This window comes from Chenopodium quinoa, unplaced genomic scaffold, assembly GCF_001683475.1.
Source record: "Chenopodium quinoa cultivar QQ74 unplaced genomic scaffold, ASM168347v1, whole genome shotgun sequence".
In the NCBI taxonomy this organism is placed as follows: domain Eukaryota; kingdom Viridiplantae; phylum Streptophyta; class Magnoliopsida; order Caryophyllales; family Amaranthaceae; genus Chenopodium; species Chenopodium quinoa.
Window position 1 is genome coordinate 1,538,809 of NW_018743066.1, and position 18,524 is coordinate 1,557,332.

Sequence of the window (18,524 nt, forward strand, 5' to 3'; positions counted from 1 at the left end):
GCATTTTGCACGGGTACACTCTAGTAAAATAAAATTAGGAATGGTTCATCCCATGATGCCATCTGATCCAATCTAACTCATGATCAACTTTGAAAACAAATTCATCCCATCCGATCCAATCTAGACCATAGTCACCTCTATTTTATTCAATTATTTTGAAATTTTAAGAGAGCATGTAATTAGGAATGTCAATGGGACGGATTAAATAGGAATAGGCCCGTCTCATCCCCATCCATACATGGGTCTAAATTTGGCAGGTGGTGGTGTGAAAATTATACACACTAGGCCGCCATGATTGGTGAAGCGGGAATGGATCTTAAGTTTTATTCGGTCCGCCTTAAATTCACCCTTACCGGCCTCCACGATTTACTTGAATTTTTTTAATAATATAATATATCAAGGCTTAAAATTGTCTTATATCCGCGTAAAATAAGAAAAATTAAATTTATCAATATAATTGGAGTTTCATCTTTTATAATATTAATTATACGAAATTTTAACGGACACATACAAGTATTAATTATGAGGCGGATTTGAGATGGGGATTAGCGAGTGGTGGGTACTCATGTGGATGCTAGGCATGCATAGATTTAGATATAATATTGAGTATGCAAAATGACCAATAAGTTGATTGTGAAGGGTAGGTAATTGAAAATTTAAAAGGATTTTAGACTAAATAGCTAGGAGTGTATGTGAAATTTCACCTTAAGATATTGAATAAACTACAAAAGTGAATGCAATTTGTGGTAAATTGATAAAATATACACCATCTGTTTAGTATAATTATTCAAAAAACTCCGTGCAAAAGCTATCATTAGCATTGATTGTGGAGGGTCCTTACTTATAATTTTTAAAGGAAAATGCTATACATAGTCCTTAGGGTTACATATAAAAAACTAAAAGTTTAAAATAATGTAACATTAATTACATTGATTTATGCGTGATTTTGTCATGCATTCTAAATCAATACTACCAAATAAGAAATGTTATTAAATGCTTATTCATAGTTCTAAGGACTACATATATCATTAACCATATGTAGTGTTACTAAAGCCAAAGGCCAAAGCATGTATTGTTCATTCTGGATGATTAAATTATTTGTGACCGGATTTGGGGATTAATTTTAGGTGATTAGGTTCCAGTTCCCTCCCGATTGTTGTTGCGGGGGATCGAATTAACAACTAATTGGTGTATAGGGTACCTATAAAACTGGGAAATACAACTCAACCATTAAAAATTCACTCAGTAATCAGGAGGGAATTTATTGTACATGGGCCCATGTTTCTGCCCAAAAAACCAATGTAGCAAACATAAACAAAGATATTTCTAACTAACACATAAATCAAAGGAAAAACAATAATTCAAGAAAATTGAACAACTACTCCTTACTGAGAAATTTTTCATTCATCTTTATCAATCATAAACTTCAAAAATTATTTCAAAAAAAAAAAAATGACTGGCAATATTGCAAAGAAAGGTTTACAACGTTATTTATCCCAGCTTCAGCGCCACCCCTTAAGAACTAAGGTAATTTTTCCCTTAAATTTTGCAATCTGGGTATTTTGTTTTTCAATTTGTCGGTTGAATTTATGGGTTAATTTTCTTGTTTATCTGTTTGATTAATTTTTTTTTTTTCAATTTTATGGGTTAAATTTTGTTGTTGAATGTTATTTTGATGATAATTTCAGGCAATTACAGCTGGGGTTTTATCAGCAATTAGTGACATAGTTTCTCAGAAGCTTTCTGGTATTCAAAAGCTTCAAATTCGACGCCTTTTGCTTAAAGTGGTATAAATTTTGTACTTTTGGGTATTGTAGATTTAGTTTTTGACTACCCATTAATCTATTATTTCTGGGATTTTGATTTTCTTTTGATCAGCTGGTTTAATTTTGAATTGATCCCAAATTCCAATTTTTAATTGATATATGTAGTTGACTTTTTAATGTTTGCCCCCTTTTTTGCTTAAGTTATGACGCAATGAATGATGAATTCTCAACTGTTCAAACTTCAGTCTAACTTTAGGCTTAGTGTGTGTGTGAATATTCAAGATTGCAGCAAATTGACTATAATCATGTTCTTTTTGTTTAGCTTGATAATCAAGAAAAAATGATTTGTGGAATTTTGAAAGTCAAAATATAAAAGTAGATTGAAGATTATAAGGGGCTTTTAGAGTGTGCAGTTATGTGGCTTATCTAATGTTAATTAGTTTGAACTCATTGTCGGCCTGACTAAATTAGTGGTTCGACGAGCTCATAGCTTTCTGATGGGTGTTTGGAGAGGGATTTGACTTAGTATATGGATTTTTTCTGCTGCTATACACACTAATCTACTTCAAACTAGAATAAAAAATGACAACCTTTTAAGAAGATTGCTAGTTTATACACTGTGCTACTTCAAATCAGGAAAAACATTAAAATATAACTGGAACGGCGTATGCAATATGGCATTTAATCTTTTCAATAAGAATGAGCATAGGGAGCATCTTGTAGTAATTATGTGTATGATTCAATTCGTTTTAAAACCTGTTACTTGTTTCCATTTACCAACCTTACTTCAAATTAGAATAAACAATAATGACCTTTAAAGAAGATGGCTATTATCCACACTATGCTACCTCGAATCGGAATAATGACCTTTAAACATCTATATTGAAGATACGTAGTATCTTGTTATTATGCGTGTGATTCAATTTGTTGTAATTCTGTTACTTGTTTCCAACCTATGTGGGCTTGATGCAGCTTTTAGGATTCGCTTATCTTGGACCGTTTGGGCATTTCTTTCACCTCATGCTTGATAAGGTTTTCAAAGGGAAGAAGGATCCAAAGACAGTGGCTAAGAAGGTATCAGTATGACATTCTCATTTATCTGAACTGGGTAAAAAGGCAATAGAAGTTTATAAACTACAGTTATCAGTGTATTAATCAGACTTTTCATTTTATCTCAAGCACCGATGTCAAGTGCTTGATAATCAAGCATGACTTTGGACTTGATGCATTCTTTCTAGACGAAAACACAAATTCAATTTAAAATTTGTATGAATCTGATCTGTGGACACTTTTCTGTATTTAACACAAGCTGGCTAGTGTGGGTACTGGCCTACTGGGTAATATTATCATCCTGAGGCTTGGCCTTATTGACCAGCAAACGGAAATTTTCAGATATTAGAGCAAACATATATTTATATGTTGCCAAGTTCATGTCAAACTGATTGTTTGTCATAATCATGTGGAGTATGCAGCGATTCATCAATTGAGGTCAAGTCTGTTTATCAAAATCATCTTTACATGCTTTTAACATGTTTGGGGTGGGTGGTTCAGGTTGAGAGAATAAAATGGTGAAATTCAAGCCATCGTTAAATCAGCTATATTACTTCTGTTTTTGATTCCCTACCATGTTTTCTATTGAAACTGGAAGAGGAAAATGAGTTAAATGAAATGCTCATATAATCTATATTCTATATGTTTCAGGTTGTTGTTGAGCAATTGACAGTGTCCCCATTGAACAACATGCTCTTTATGATATATTATGGATGGATCGTGGAGAGTAAGTTGATCTCAGTTTATTGTGTGCAATTTTTCTCTGCAATTGAAAACTGAGTGCATTATGCATTGAGATCCATTTCCTCATTTTTACATGCTCTCTAAAACCAGCAACTTGGTAAAATTGCTAAGGGGAGTATTCTTCTTTCTTCTGGTATCATTCAGTTTGTGGAATCATGCATGATCACGTACTTATGGACTGGTAATCATGTACTTTATGGACTGGTAGTGATGTGTGTAATATGATCATGGCAGTTATATATCACCATTTGCATATAACACGTGTTGATTGCTGACCACTCAGCTTGAATAGCTTTATGAATATTGTGCATACTGGATTTACAGTCCTAAACCTTCAAAATCCTGGACATCACACAATGTTACAGAGAATCTTCTAACAGTCTAATGGCCATCTCCACTTCTCTCAACTGTGATGATACTACTTGTCCAGTTGTATCTCATATGTGGAGGGTCTGTGTTTGAAAGTATCAGTTGTTAGTTGACTAATCTTATTTAACTATTCGAATTGAACGACTTTAATCAATGTGTAAATTGCAGGAAGACCATGGACCCAGGTCAGAAGCAGAATTAGGAAAGATTATCCGTCAGTGCAGTTGACAGCATGGACGGTAATACACAATTATTTGTCTGAACTCTATATTTATTTAATGTGGCATTCTGACTTATTATCTAATCTAATATTCTCCATTTGATGGTTGGATCAGTTTTGGCCCGTTTTTGGGTGGATTAACCACCAGTATGTGCCTTTGCATTTACGGGTGATTTTCCAGAGCATGATTGCTTTTGGCTGGTAATGATATTATATTCTCGTCTTTCCCAATTATGCTGCTTGTGTCTATATATGTATATATGGAACATAAAATGAAATCTGATACATATGAGCTCTCTATTTTCTTTGAACTTCTCAGGGGAATATTTTTGAACTTACGAGCAAGGTCTATGCTTCTTACCAAAGCTTGACCAAACAAAAGCGTACGTATCCAACTCATCACTAATCACTAGAGCCTACTACCCCATTGAATGTCCAATGCAAGTGGAATCAGTGATATCCTATTATACTTTTTTTACATTATGTCAGCATGGCGCAGATGGTTAGATTTGAAGTTAAAATTCATTGTTTCGACTAGCTAGATCCTTTGAAATGTACAATGTAAATCAATAAATCTTCTCGGAGTCTCTTGCAAAGCCTATTGTCTTCATAGGTGATTGCTAAATTAAACCTAGAGATGATTCAGACATCTTTATGCAACTTCTGCAAAAAAGGGCTAGTTTTCCCAACAACAAAGCATTTTTGCTTATAGTTGGTAGAGCCTCCCCTGAAGTTTGTCTTTCATCTTGTTATCATCACGATTCACGAGTGGTGGAATTGATATAATGGTATTGTAGTAATATGCTTATTGTTTGTATTCAATGATCCATTTATCGCTTTTTGTTTGCCTTCTTAGAATATTCCTAAAGAATGGTCCCATATAGGAGTCTTGACTAACCAAGCCGAGATATGGTTTGAGTTCAAACCTCACCAAGCTTGTAAAATTGGTCTTGGCTCGAGCTATTGACACTAGGCTTAATCAAACTTGGCACTAAGTTGGGCCCAAAGCTCAAATTCTTTATTTTGTGCTCAACCAAGGGCCTCTTCTATACAGCTTAATTTCAGTTCATCTCAGCTCCAATTAGTTCAGTTTTTAATTTTCTTCTCTCATAAACAAATTATTTCAGCTCTATTCAATTTAGTTTTATTCTACTCAGGTCAGCTCCAATCAGTTGAATTCAATTGTTTTCAGTAAATTGGAACATACCCTAAAAAACTAGTTTTTGTCCCAAGAGTCCAAGACTCACATGTGAATATGCAGTAGCTAATTTTATGTTAAAAATCACACTATGTATGAAAAAAGCATACAAAGGTGAAGTATGTTACTCGTAAGTCGTAACAAGCTTTTTAGATGAACCAAGGATGACTCAAGGTTAGCTCTTTAATTCGAGCCAAATCCGACCTTGAGTCAAGCCCCCTATATGCACAACTCAAATGGAAAAGCTAAAGTACGGGCCTGTTCTCATTGACTGAACTCAGCTGAACTGAGCTGAACTGAACTAAACTGAGCTGAATTGAACTGAAATGAATATTTTATAAGAGAAGGAAATTAGGAGCGGAGCTGAACTGAACTGAACTCAGCTGAACTAAACTGAACTGAACTGAACTGAACTGAATTTCAACGTAAGAGAACAAACCCTACGTTTACAAGCTTTAGAGTTGAGCCAAGGATGACTCAAGATTAGCTCATTAAATTTGAGCCTAGTTCGACCTCGAGTCAAGCCCCTGTACAGCTCAAAAATTGTACTCTAGTCTAGACAATACGTAGTATAAGAGGAAAATCTACATTTATAATTCATCTTATAAGGTGGCATCTTGTTTTTATACAATTGTATTCTTTCAGCGTGCATAGAAGTAATAGAACCTCAAACCGTCCTATGTTAAACCGAGTTAACAACTTTGGCATAGAACATGACGTTCACGTGATAACATGATTTACATTATTTGACATAGAAAATGTTAAGATAGAGTTCAGAAGTTTTTTCCTAGTACAAAATTTCAATATTTGACATAGAAAAATGCCGTTGCAAAATTTTTCCGTGTTCAGATGACTCAAGTTGATTTATGATCAAATGACTCAAGTTGATTTGTGATTAGGGACAGTGGCGGATCCATAATTCCGAACTAGGGGTAGCACTAAATGCATAGTAGAAAAATTAAAGGGACGAATTAACCAATATACACCTATGAACATGAAACTCAAACTAAATTTAATTAAGATGGTAATAACACATCAATTTAAAGTTTTTGCATAATTGTGATTTTGCATAATTAAGATGGTGATAACACATCAAGTTAAATTTCAACTATCTATACATTTTGCTATGAGTTATTATTGTGGATAAAATTATGCATGTACAACATAATAGCTATCAAAATATATATTTTATATTACAATAAAATAAAATTAGTCAATTTATCAGATATTACTAATTTTCTTCACGGACGAATAATCTATATATATTTCATACTATTATTATTGTTGAACAAAATTTAATGGAAGTTATTTTTATGTAATGTATTTTAAAATGAATGTCAAGAAAGTAAAAAAGTAATTTGGAAAAGAATCAAAATTTGCTGGAAGTCAATTTTATCTTATCTATTTAAATGTCAAGAAAGAGGAAAATTATTTGGGGTGGAAAAAAAAAAAGCATTGATAGTGATTTTTTTTCAAAAAAAAATAAAAAAATATAGACTTATAATAAACCAAAAAGAAAGTGTTTCCAGGGTACCTCAAAGGAAGCTTTAATTACTTGCTTTGTATCGCTGAAGCAAATTCAATATTCATGTAATATATGCATTGTCTAATAGTTATCAAGTATTTAGGAGGAAGGTTTTTTTATACATTTTTTTTTTCGGGGGTAGCACGTGCCCCCCGGGTTCCAATGTAGATCTGCCAGTGATTAGGGACTACCAAATAGTCTCTCCGAATTAGATTCCTTGCATTATTATATAAAATATTTTTGACCATCAATATCTTTAGTTAAAAATATTAATGTAAACATCTTATAAATAATATACAAGTATGTGAGTAACGCAAGGTTAATAGCGATATGAGTATGATTATACGAGTAGTCGAGTATTCAATGTTGAAGGAAGAATATAGAGGTAGTAATGAGATTGTGAGCTGCCTAATTCCTGTGATAAATTTTTCTCAAGTGGATCGGATTTTACATTACCAACTTGTAAAAGGTCGGTTTTAAGTTTTTAAACCATGTAACTTTAGATAAGTAGTTGAGTATGAAAATACAGTTGAAGTAAAAAGGAGTTTTACTTTTTGTACGGAGAATGTTTAGTAGGTGAGCAAAAAGGGTGAGGAGGGGGTTTGGGCATGCATAGCCGAGAATGTCAAGGTGTCGAATTCACATTTCATGTTTAAAACCCCGCATAAGTCAATCTTATTGAGAAAGAGCGTCGAATTCTCATACCGTAAATTCGTATTTATACACCTTTGGCCTTTAGTATTTAAATTAATTCTTCTTTATCTTAGTTGAATTCTTAAAGTTGGTGACATAATTACATTCTAAATGTCAATGCTAATTAAGCACTAACATTATGTCAAATATAAGACTTCATTTAGCTATATGGCAGTAAAGTGTGAATTATAAGCTTAAATAACAGCCTCTAAATTAGAACAAATCAAAGAATCATGAGTTTTACTACATAAATGTTAAACTTTGAAGAGTCCATTATAATTACTTGTACTATCCAAATCTATAAATAGTTGAATATTATGGTATACAATCCATGAAAAAGTCTTCTCCTTTACTAGTCAATTATTATCCTCAATATTTAACAAACTATTCAACATTTTGACCAAGTTTTCCCTTCTTTTTTTGGCCTTTCCTTAGATCTACCTTTGAACCACAAGTATTTATATATATAATCAACAACACCAACCACACCATATTATTCAACAAACACAAGTTTCAACTCAAGATCTTCAAAAAAAAAAAAAAAACATGATTTCCTTACAAAAGTCCTCTAATCTTTCGTTATTTTCGTTAAACTCGGTTTCTTCAAACAAATCTATAATCACAAGTTCAATTAGTGGTTCAAAATACTTAAGGTACCCCAAAATAACAGTCCCAAAACTACCAAATCAAGCACAAAAACAAATATTCATCGATGATTTTAACAAGCTTACAAACCTTCCTCTAAGAGAAGCGAAACCAATTACCACCACAACCACGAAAAACACGAAAGAAGCTATCAAATTGTACACAATCTTAGAAGCTGTTAATGATAGGATTGAAATGCATCAAAACATCGGAAACCAACGTGAGAATTGGAACTCATTGCTGTTAAACTCGGTTAACATGATCACCTTAACCGCGGTTACAATGGCCGGTCTAGCCGAGGCTAGTGGGCCTAATGGGTTAGGGTTAAAGGTGTCTTCAGCCTTACTCTTTGCTGCAGGCACCGGTATCCTTTTAATAATGAACAAGATTCAACCTTCTCAGTTGGTAGAAGAGCAAAGAAACGCGGTAAGGTTGTTCAAGAGGCTTCAAAATAACATCCAAACTACTCTTTCTATTCGATCACCAACTCAGGAAGACGTCGAGGAGGCCATGGAGAGGGTGTTAGCCTTGGATAGAGCGTACCCTTTGCCTCTCCTAGGCGCCATGCTCGATAAGTACCCCGAGAGTTTAGAGCCTGCTATATGGTGGCCATCTAAGAAACAATCAACTTCATCACTAAAACACAATTCTTCTAAAGGTAATGATGAGCAGAATGGATGGACTAGGGAATTGGAGGATGATATACGAGAAATCGTAGGCGTGACAAAGAACAAAGATGTTGAGGATTATGTTAGGTTAGGTAACAAGGCGTTGAAGTTGAGTAAAATGTTAGCTGTCTCGGGTCCACTTTTGAGCGGTGTTGCAGCCGTGGGAGCTGCTTGTTTAGGCCATGGTGGACCGTGGGGAGGAATCGTGGCGGGTGTAGCGGGGTCTATGGCTGTTGCAGTGAATACTATAGAGCATGGTGGGCAAGTAGGAATGGTGTTTGAAATGTACAGAAATTGTGCTGGTTTTTTTAAGCTCTTGGAAGAGACTGTAGAGTCTACCTTAGAAGAAGGGGACTTACAAAAGAGAGAAAATGGTGAAGTTTTCGAGTTGAAGATGGCTTTGCATTTAGGTCGGAGCTTGTCTGAACTCAGGGAATTCGCCAGTAAATCAAGAAGAAATGGAGGTTCTGTTGATGAGTTTGCAAGCAAGCTATTTTAATCATTTAGTTGTTGAACAATTGTAAATTGTAATTAGGGAATTCTTTCATTCTTTTATGAATTTAATTTGTTGATATGATTAGGTGATTTTGTAAATGTATGAACATGGCATTGTATTTGTATATAGAACACGACCACACGTTTAGGGAAATGTATTTACTTGCATGTACATACATGTGAAAGCAAGTTTAATATATGTAGGTATGAAAGCAAAAGCGAAATAAGAACTTGTTATTAAAAGCTGTAAATGACTAACTTGATAGCTTCTAAATGAAACACTTTGTAAATCTCTACAAAGAATAATTTTTGGATACAAGTTTACTCATGAACCGAAATTTGATATGCTAATGTCCTCGAAGAACAATGATGCTACAAGCAAATTGTTTGATAGGCTAATGTCTTCAATGAACAATGATGCTTCTAGCAAATCTGATGGTAAATTGGTAAGTGTAGCTCTACTCATGGATTTTCGACGTTGGTTATTAGAATCATTAGGAATATAATTCTATAATAGAGTGTGAGTGTGTACATAAGTTTCTCTCTAGGTTGTTCAACCAAGATCGAGTAATCAAACAACGCCCAAAAGAAGTTCAAGTTTTGAGGTTTGTCATGTCTTGTATATATGTTCCTAGTTTGAATATTAATCTTCATTTGTGTCCCGATTTGTGTCATGTCTTGTTTATTTGTCACAATAAAGCTCATAATGATAATAACATTTCCGTGATTATAAAGACCCACCCTTGTAACTAGAGGTGTCCACCGTGCGAGTCGTGCGAGCTGGGTTAGGGTTAGGTGGGTCGCGGGTTGGGGTTTCATGACACACGGCACGACACACGTAGGGTAGGGTGGGCCGGGTCGTGGGTTGGGTCGGAGAAGTTGGACACACCAGGGTTAGGTTCGTGGGTTAGACGAGTCGTGGGTGGGTCGAGCTGGGTTTGTGGGTTAGACGGATCGTGGGTGGGTCGAGCTGGGTTTGTGGGTTAGACGGGTCATGGGTGGGTCGAGCTAGGTTCGTGGGTTAGACGGGTCAAGGTGGGTTAGTGAGTTAGGGTGGGTCGAAGGGTGGGTTAGTGGGTTAGGGTCGGGTGGGTTTGTGGGTTAGGGTCGGGTGGGTTAGTGGGTTAGGGTCGGGTGGGTTTGTGGGTTAGGGTCGGGTGGGTTTGTGGGTTAGGGTCGGGTGGGTTCGTGGGTTAGGGTCGGGTGGGTTGTGTGGTGTTTTAATTTTTACAAAATTAACAATTTGATGGCTTGCTCTTAATTAAGATGCCTACGTATCCTTATATTATAAAATAAGGAATCAAAGCCAGCGTAGTTCTTATATTGTACTTCTTTTGAAATTTGGGGGGGGGGCTTGGACCTATCTTTAGAAAACTAAAATTTAATTTTGCAATTAAATTGTAATTTTCGAAAAATAAGTTGCCTACGTATCCCGAAAGAATCAAAGCCCACGTAGTTCTTAGCGTACCTGATTTAGACTTTTCTAGCCACCCATGTTTGTTGCATCATCATCCCCGGAAGCTGCATCATCCGTTGACGACTCCAATATCATCACAGGATCATCTTCATCGTCTTCGTCTTCCTTTAAACCTTGAGTTCTTCTTTCAGCTTGATCCCAATCTTTCTTACAAACACAAATTTGAATGCTTTCCGGAGTTAAGCGAGATCTTTTTTCATCTAACACTCTTCTACCTGCACTAAAAGCAGACTCGGAAGCAACAGATGAAGCGGGAACTGCAAGTATATCTTTTGCAATTCTCGCCAATATAGGAAAACTTTTTTTATGTTCTTGCCACCATTTTATAATTTGAAAGTTGTTGTTGGTCTCATGTTGATATGACAAATAATCATTAATAGCAAGTGTTGAAGAAGATGATGATGAGAATGATGTAGGTGCTTTGTGTTTTTTTTTCATAACTTTATCAAGAAAACCAAATCTAGAATCGGAAGTGCTAGTAGTAGTTGGTGTTGCCAAATCAAAACCATAAATAGATGCATAATGATCATAAAGGTCTCCCAAAACAGATTTGCATTTGTTAATATATTCACTAACATCATAATCGATACTTAAACTTGTATAATAAAATTCTAAAAGATTTTCCAAACCTTCAGCTTTGACACCGGGGTCAAGAATAGCAGCAATTCCATAAATGATTGGAAATTCACTAAAATAAGTATGCCACTTACGTTTCATGCTATCAAGAACGGGACAAAGTCCATCAATCTTCATATGCTCTTCGATGGTGTGAACAACTTTAACACACTCAATTATGACTAAATGAACGTTAGGCTCATAAATATAAGAGAAAATATGAGTTGCACTATCAAAAGCATTTAAAACATCACGAACAAAAGAAGCATTAGTCCAATGACTTTCGGTTATTAACTCAGTAGGATCAACACGAGTCTCATTGTAAAGTTGGGTCAAAATATCACGATACTTTATAGCATCACTCAACAACTTGAAAGTAGAATTCCAACGGGTAGGGGTATCAATAGACCATTGTCTTTTCTTAAGACCTCTCTCTTTACACATAGCTATGTACTTTCTTCTAACTGAATGAGTAATCCTAATCCATTTTATAATTGTTCTAATTGGGTTTAGCAATGGTTGCAACTCAGCGAGACCCTCTTGAACAGACAAATTCAAAATATGAGCACAACATCTAACATGCAAGAGACTACCACCCAACAACAAATTCAACTCGGAGTCATTTTTCAAATAGTCAATACACTTTGTGTTTGCAGTTGCATTATCAAGAGACAAAGAAAAAACTTTATTATTCAAGTGAAATTCTTTTAAACAATCCAAAATACGAACTTTGATGTTAAAACCGGTATGCCTTTCTTCCATAGCTTGAAAACATAGTATACGTTTTTGAATAAACCAATCATCATCCACCCAATGAGCAGTAATGCAAAGAAAAGGTTCGCCAAAACTAGAAGTCCATGTATCACTTGTAAAACTAACACGACCATCAAAAGTACGAAATAATTCAATCAAACCACTCCTATACTTATAATAAGAAGTTTGTGTATAACGTCTTAGGGTATTTCGGGGGACACGAGTAAATGCAGGTTGTAATGCAACTTTATTAAAATGCTCAACGTTTGCATTTTCACCGTAACTAAAAGGGTATTCATTAGCAATAACTAAAGTACTCATTTCATCAATCATTCTATCTTTATTATAAATGAAAGGTGTACCTCCGCCGGGTTGGTTCATGTATCCACCCAATTGTGTTTGGACGCCACCCCCCGAAGGACGGGGGCCATTTTCGAACAAGTCGTGTTTATTTTGCAAATGCCGACTCAAGGTTCCGGTTCCATCTCCCGTTTTCCAATTATATGACTTGACATTTGCACCTAGCGCCTTGCAAACTAGGCATGTACACGTGAACCTCTTTGGTTGACCAGGTTGCCATCCCGGGGGTGTGACCTCAACTCGTTCAAAATGTTTCCACACCCAAGAAAAATGTGCTCGACCTCTACTTTCACCGCCACCACCTTTCATAAATCAAATTATTAAAATTAATTTTTAAATGCTATTCATGAAAATAAGCTTTTAAATTTTAAATATTTTAATTATACTTATTTAAACGCATTTTTCATGGTAATTAACTAATTGTAAATCATAGAAAATTGGAAACTAAACTAACTTTATAATCATTAATAATAGTTTTTTTAAATATTCATAACAATAAAAATTTAATTAGAAATTACCTTGAGATGAAGGTTGAGATGTTGGTTGCGATGGAGGTGGCATAGTTGAACTTGATGATTGGTGGGACTCGTGGGAGAAATGTTGTGGTGGAGACGTTTGAATATTTTGCCTATCTCCTAAACCATAATCTCCATATTCATTGACAAATTGGTTTAAATTTTCCGTATTAATTTCATACGAAAAATTTGCACCACCACTCCTTTGGCTACCACTTCGACCACCACTTTGACTCCTTCCCATTCCTCCTCTTGAGCTCATTTTTTTTTTGTATGATTACTAATTATAATATGGAGAAGAACTTTTTTTTTTAGAATCTTAAGAATACTAATAATAATATTAAGGAGATTTTTTTTAACAAAAATATAACTCTATATAACACTTGAGAATTTAAGAACAATAAGAATTTTTAAGTAAGAGAGAAAGAAAGCTTGAATTTGTGTGGAAATTTGAGTGAAATGGAATTGGTATTTATAGGAAAAATAGAATGGATGATCATACACTTAAAAAACTAGCCGTTAGATACAAAAAACTAGCCGTTAGATACAAAAAACTAGCCGTTTTTTTTTTAAAATGGATGTTAGGCCGTGCGGGCCGTGCGGGTCGTGCGAATTGTGCGGGCTGTGCGGGCCGTGCGGGTTGTGCCGGCCGTGCGGGTTGGGTGGGTCATGCGTGCGGGTTGGGTGGGTCATGCGTGCGGGTTAGGTGGGTTGGCTCGTGCGGGTTGGGTGGGTCATTCGTGCGGGTGGGCCGTGCGGGCTGGGTTGTGCCAGGTGGGTCGGGTTAGGTGGGTTCACGGGCTAGGTGTGTCGAATTAAATGAGTCAAAACGGGTTGTGCGATTTGGGTCGAATCAAACGGGTTAAACTGAGCTGGGTTGAAATGGGTTGTGTCGAAAATTTTGGACCCACGACACAACCCGGATTAAATCCGAGTTGTGCCGGGCTGTGCCGGATTGAAACCGGGTCGGACCCACGTGACCCACCAGCCGTGCGAGTTAGGGTGGGCTGGGTCCAACCCGGCCCAGTGGCCACCTCTACTTGTAACTTGATAAAGCACGTGTTAATACATATTTCCAGACATTATAACTGCAAACATAAACTGTTACTCAATTTTTTACCACAGAAGAACGATTGTTTTCTCTTCATCAGGTTGGTTAAATCTAGCATACTCCAATGACGGATCTTATACAGGTCCAATGAGTTTCTGAACCCGACCCCTTAAAATAGTTTAAACAATTAAGCATATCAATAATAAACAAAAAGGAGCTATTCAAAAAAAATAATAATAATAATAAACAAAAGGGATATAGAGAGTACAAAACAAAACAACGCGACACATGCTCAATAGTCCAAGAGAAAAATCAAACAAATTAATTTTTGTTAGAAGATAAGTCTAATAAGTGAATGCCAATTATTGATTTGATTACACAATGCTCATATAGGTCCAAACACTTGTGAACTCATATGGCTCTATGTGAGTAATTGTTGTATTATTAGTGTAACTCATGGCTATAAATACAATGCCATAGAAGTAAGAATACGATGATAACACTACAACAATTTCACCCATCTTCTTTCACTCTTTTACTCCTTTTATTAATCAAAACTTTTCTATCGGTAAATTCTTTAACACGTTATCAGCACCAGTTTTCAGTCAGGTATATTTATACCTATTTCTAAAAATTTATAACAAATAATACTATCTACTTCTAAATGTTTCGAGGAGTATGCTCTATAGTTGCCCATATTTGGGATCCTCTATAACAGAAACTCAAACATTTACTATATATACCTCAAAAACAACGGTGAAAGTTCTCTTACTTGTGAATTTACTACTATCATCTTTTGTTTATTCATGTTGATGTTTCCTTGTTTGATCCATGTTGATATTACATACTCATTTTACGTAAATTTTTATCTTAGTTATTATAATTGCTAAGCAGTAGCTTTGCATGCATATTATTATTAACTAGATTAACAAAAAGATGCAGCCTTTTATACTTATTATTTTTCTTACTTTTACATACTTTTTGTGTTTCTTTCCGTTTTCGAACCCATGATCTTTTATAGATATTAGGGCTCTCGGACCACTATGGCTTGCATTCCCAGTGTGATAACCTTTTACAATTATAAATATATATATATGGACCATAATTTTATGCCAGTACGTTAGACTATTATATGATATTTTTACAGTTGTACAGAACAGTAACGGATAAACCTACCTCTATAAAAGACGGATTTTTCCCCCAATTTCACCACAAATCCCTTATCCCTTCCCACTTTTTATCCAAAAATCACCTAAAAAAAAAAAAAAATTCACCCCCTTCTTCTCCGATATGTTCCCCGACGACGGCAACCAAAACACCCAAAACACCCACAACTTCACTTTTGAGGAAGATTTAATGAAGATAAAACAATATTTCCTTCTAATTACGGCGCTTGTAATTTTATTAGTAGCAATATTAATTTTTGTCATTATGTATAAGTAAAACTCACTTATTTTGTCGTTTTTAGTATATTAAAAGCTTGTTTTTGTTTTATTATGTATGTTTGTTGTTATTAATCATCATTGTATAATATTACCGTTATCATTATAATTATTGTTACTACTGTCATTGTTGTCGTTTTGCTGTTTTTTTTTTGCAACTAACATGATTAATTTTTGTCTAATCATATAATTACTCACAATAATAAACCAAGGGGGAGAAAAGACTATATTATTTATGGTTTATTATTATTAAATTTAATTATCACGAGTCTTATTAACTTAATTATAAATATGGAAGAACTAAACATGTGAGTTGTACATATAATTTGTTATTATAAACTAATTATCACGAAATTTGTTGTAGCTAAAATGGGAGACCTTATGAAAAGACAGTTCATCATCTTAGATTTATCTGGAAAGAAATTTCTGGAATGGAAAGTGGACGCAATGATGAATTTGAAAGCTCAAGGCTTGGAGCACACTGTTAAAAAAAATAAAAGTCCCTCTGGTCAAACAACTGATACTACCACTTCTGCAATGACTGTTGCAAAACCTGTTACTGAACAAGATAAGGCAAAAGCCTTAGTGTTGTTAAGGCATCATTTACATGAAGGCCTTAAAACTGAGTACATGATGGTTGAAGATCCCAAAGAATTATGGGATTGCCTTAATGAAAGATTTGGACACCACAAAAGGGTGCTCCTTCCTAAGGCATTATTTGACTGGACAAATTTACGGTTCCAGGATTTCAAATCTGTAATTGATTATAATTCAACCATACATGAGATAGTGTCTATATTGAGATACTGTGATCATTCAGTTTCGGATGAACAGATGATTGAAAAAACACTCACTACCTTTCATGCAAGTAACATACTGTTGCAAGAACAGTATCGTGAAAGAGGTTTTAAAAGGTTCAATGAATTAATGAGTGTATTGCTTGTTGCGGAACAAAATAGTGAACTTTTGTTGAAAAATCATAACCTAAGACCAACTGGGTCTTTGGCCACTCATCATGAGGCAAATGCAACAAATTCCTATCCACCCGAGTCAAATGCTACAAGAAGAGGTGGACGTGGAAATTACAATGGCCGTGGAAAAGGCCGTGGAAATTATCGCGGACGAGGCCGAGGACGTGGTAGAAACAATTTTCAAAGAAACAGTAATTTCAAAAATTTTGAAAAACAGAAGGGACAGTCATCTGGAAGCCACAAACAAACTCTTTCAAAAGGAAAATACACATGTTACAGATGTGGCATGACAGGACATTGGGGACGTACTTGTCGTACGGCCAAAGATTTGGTAGACCTTTACCAGACTTCTGTAAAAGGAAAAGAGAAAAATGCAGAAGCAAATTATGTTAATGAAGAAAATGCTCCATGTCCTACCCTTGATGTGTCTGATTTCTTCATGGACAATGCTGAAACTGGGAATGATTTCATTCTTGGAGAAAACAACAATGCTTAGGTTCCCCATCTACTAATGTAACATATGCTATGTTTTAATGTATTTTCTTAGTTCCCTGTATTTTAAATTTCTAGTCATGTACTTTAAATCTTTATCATCAATAAAAGTTTGTATGATATTATTCTAAACTAATCTTAAATTTATTTTATGAAGATATGGATCTACCTGAAGTTAGTTCCGAATATCAATGCCTTTTGGACAGTGGAACAACACATACTATCTTAAAAGATAGAAAATATTTTTCACAACTAAAGTTGTTTCAAGCAAATGTAAACACCATTTCCGGGTCAGCTAAATTAATTGAAGGATCTGGAAAGGCTTATATAATGCTTCCAAATGGAACAAAATTAATAATCAATAATGCTTTATATTCGAGTAAATCTCGAAGAAATCTCATAAGCTTTAAAGATGTACGCCAAAATGGCTATCATCTAGAAACAATGACGACATATCAAAAAGAGTATATATGCCTCACGGCAGAAAAACATGGCAAGAAACATATATATGAGAAATTGCCAGCATACTCTTCGGGGTTATACCGTATAAACATACGACCCGTGGAAATCAATATGATATCTAACCAGAAGTTAGATGACAAACATTTGATTATTTTATGGCATGATCGTTTGGGACATCCAGCAACTGGGATGATGCAAAGAATAATAGCACATTCAGTTGGACATTCAATAAGAAATGTCAAAATTCCCCGATCAGATGAATTAACATGCTCTGCATGTTCACTTGGCAAATTAATAATAAGGCCATCTATGAACAAAATTGCTACTGAATCTCCAAAATTCTTGGAAAGAACTCAGGGAGATGTATGTGGGCCAATTAATCCAGCATGTGGACCATTTCGATATTTCATGGTTTTAATTGATGCCTCTACACGATGGTCACATGTTAGTTTACTTTCAAGTAGAAATGTTGCCTTAGCAAAATTACTTGCCCAAATCATCAAATTAAGAGCACAATTCCCAGATCATACAATAAAGAAAATAAGACTTGACAATGCTGGGGAATTTACATCCCAGACATTTAATGATTATTGTATGTCAATTGGAATTGATGTTGAACACCCAGTAGCTCATGTTCATACACAAAATGGTCTAGCTGAATCACTAATTAAGAGATTACAATTGATTGCAAGACCATTATTAATGAGGTCAAGATTGCCATCATCTGCTTGGGGACATGCTATAATACATGCAGCAGCGCTAATTAGATTGAGACCTACAGCTTATCATAAATTCTCACCACTTCAACTTGTTTGTGGTCGAGAACCAAGTATCTCACATCTAAAAAACTTTGGTTGTGCTGTATATGTTCCCATTGCTCCACCCCAACGAACAAAAATGGGTCCACAAAGAAGGCTGGGAATTTATGTCGGGTTTGAATCCCCCTCTATAATTAAATACCTTGAACCATTGACTGGTGACTTATTTACGGCTAGATTTGCGGACTGTCACTT

General features: G+C 35.1%; 3 protein-coding genes across 3 annotated transcripts; all 3 read left to right on the top strand.

Annotated features, from left to right (window-relative positions):
• Positions 1–1,245: 1,245 nt before the first annotated feature.
• LOC110731315 (peroxisomal membrane protein PMP22-like) lies at positions 1,246–4,987 on the top strand. The gene is made up of 7 exons (XM_021911166.1): positions 1,246–1,527; positions 1,689–1,787; positions 2,739–2,840; positions 3,468–3,543; positions 4,098–4,168; positions 4,265–4,350; positions 4,469–4,987. The coding sequence occupies exons 1-7, from the start codon at positions 1,453–1,455 to the stop codon at positions 4,518–4,520; spliced, it is 561 nt and encodes a 186-aa protein (XP_021766858.1). The 5' UTR covers positions 1,246–1,452; the 3' UTR covers positions 4,521–4,987.
• Positions 4,988–7,836: 2,849 nt separating this feature from the next.
• Positions 7,837–9,618, top strand: LOC110731113 (probable F-box protein At4g22030). Its single transcript, XM_021910950.1, has one exon. The coding sequence runs from the start codon at positions 8,112–8,114 to the stop codon at positions 9,375–9,377; it is 1,266 nt and encodes a 421-aa protein (XP_021766642.1). The 5' UTR covers positions 7,837–8,111; the 3' UTR covers positions 9,378–9,618.
• Positions 9,619–15,955: 6,337 nt separating this feature from the next.
• LOC110731154 lies at positions 15,956–17,053 on the top strand. The gene has a single exon (XM_021910986.1). It carries the CDS (start codon positions 15,956–15,958, stop codon positions 17,051–17,053), a length of 1,098 nt encoding a protein of 365 aa, XP_021766678.1.
• The last annotated feature ends 1,471 nt before the right edge of the window (positions 17,054–18,524 follow it).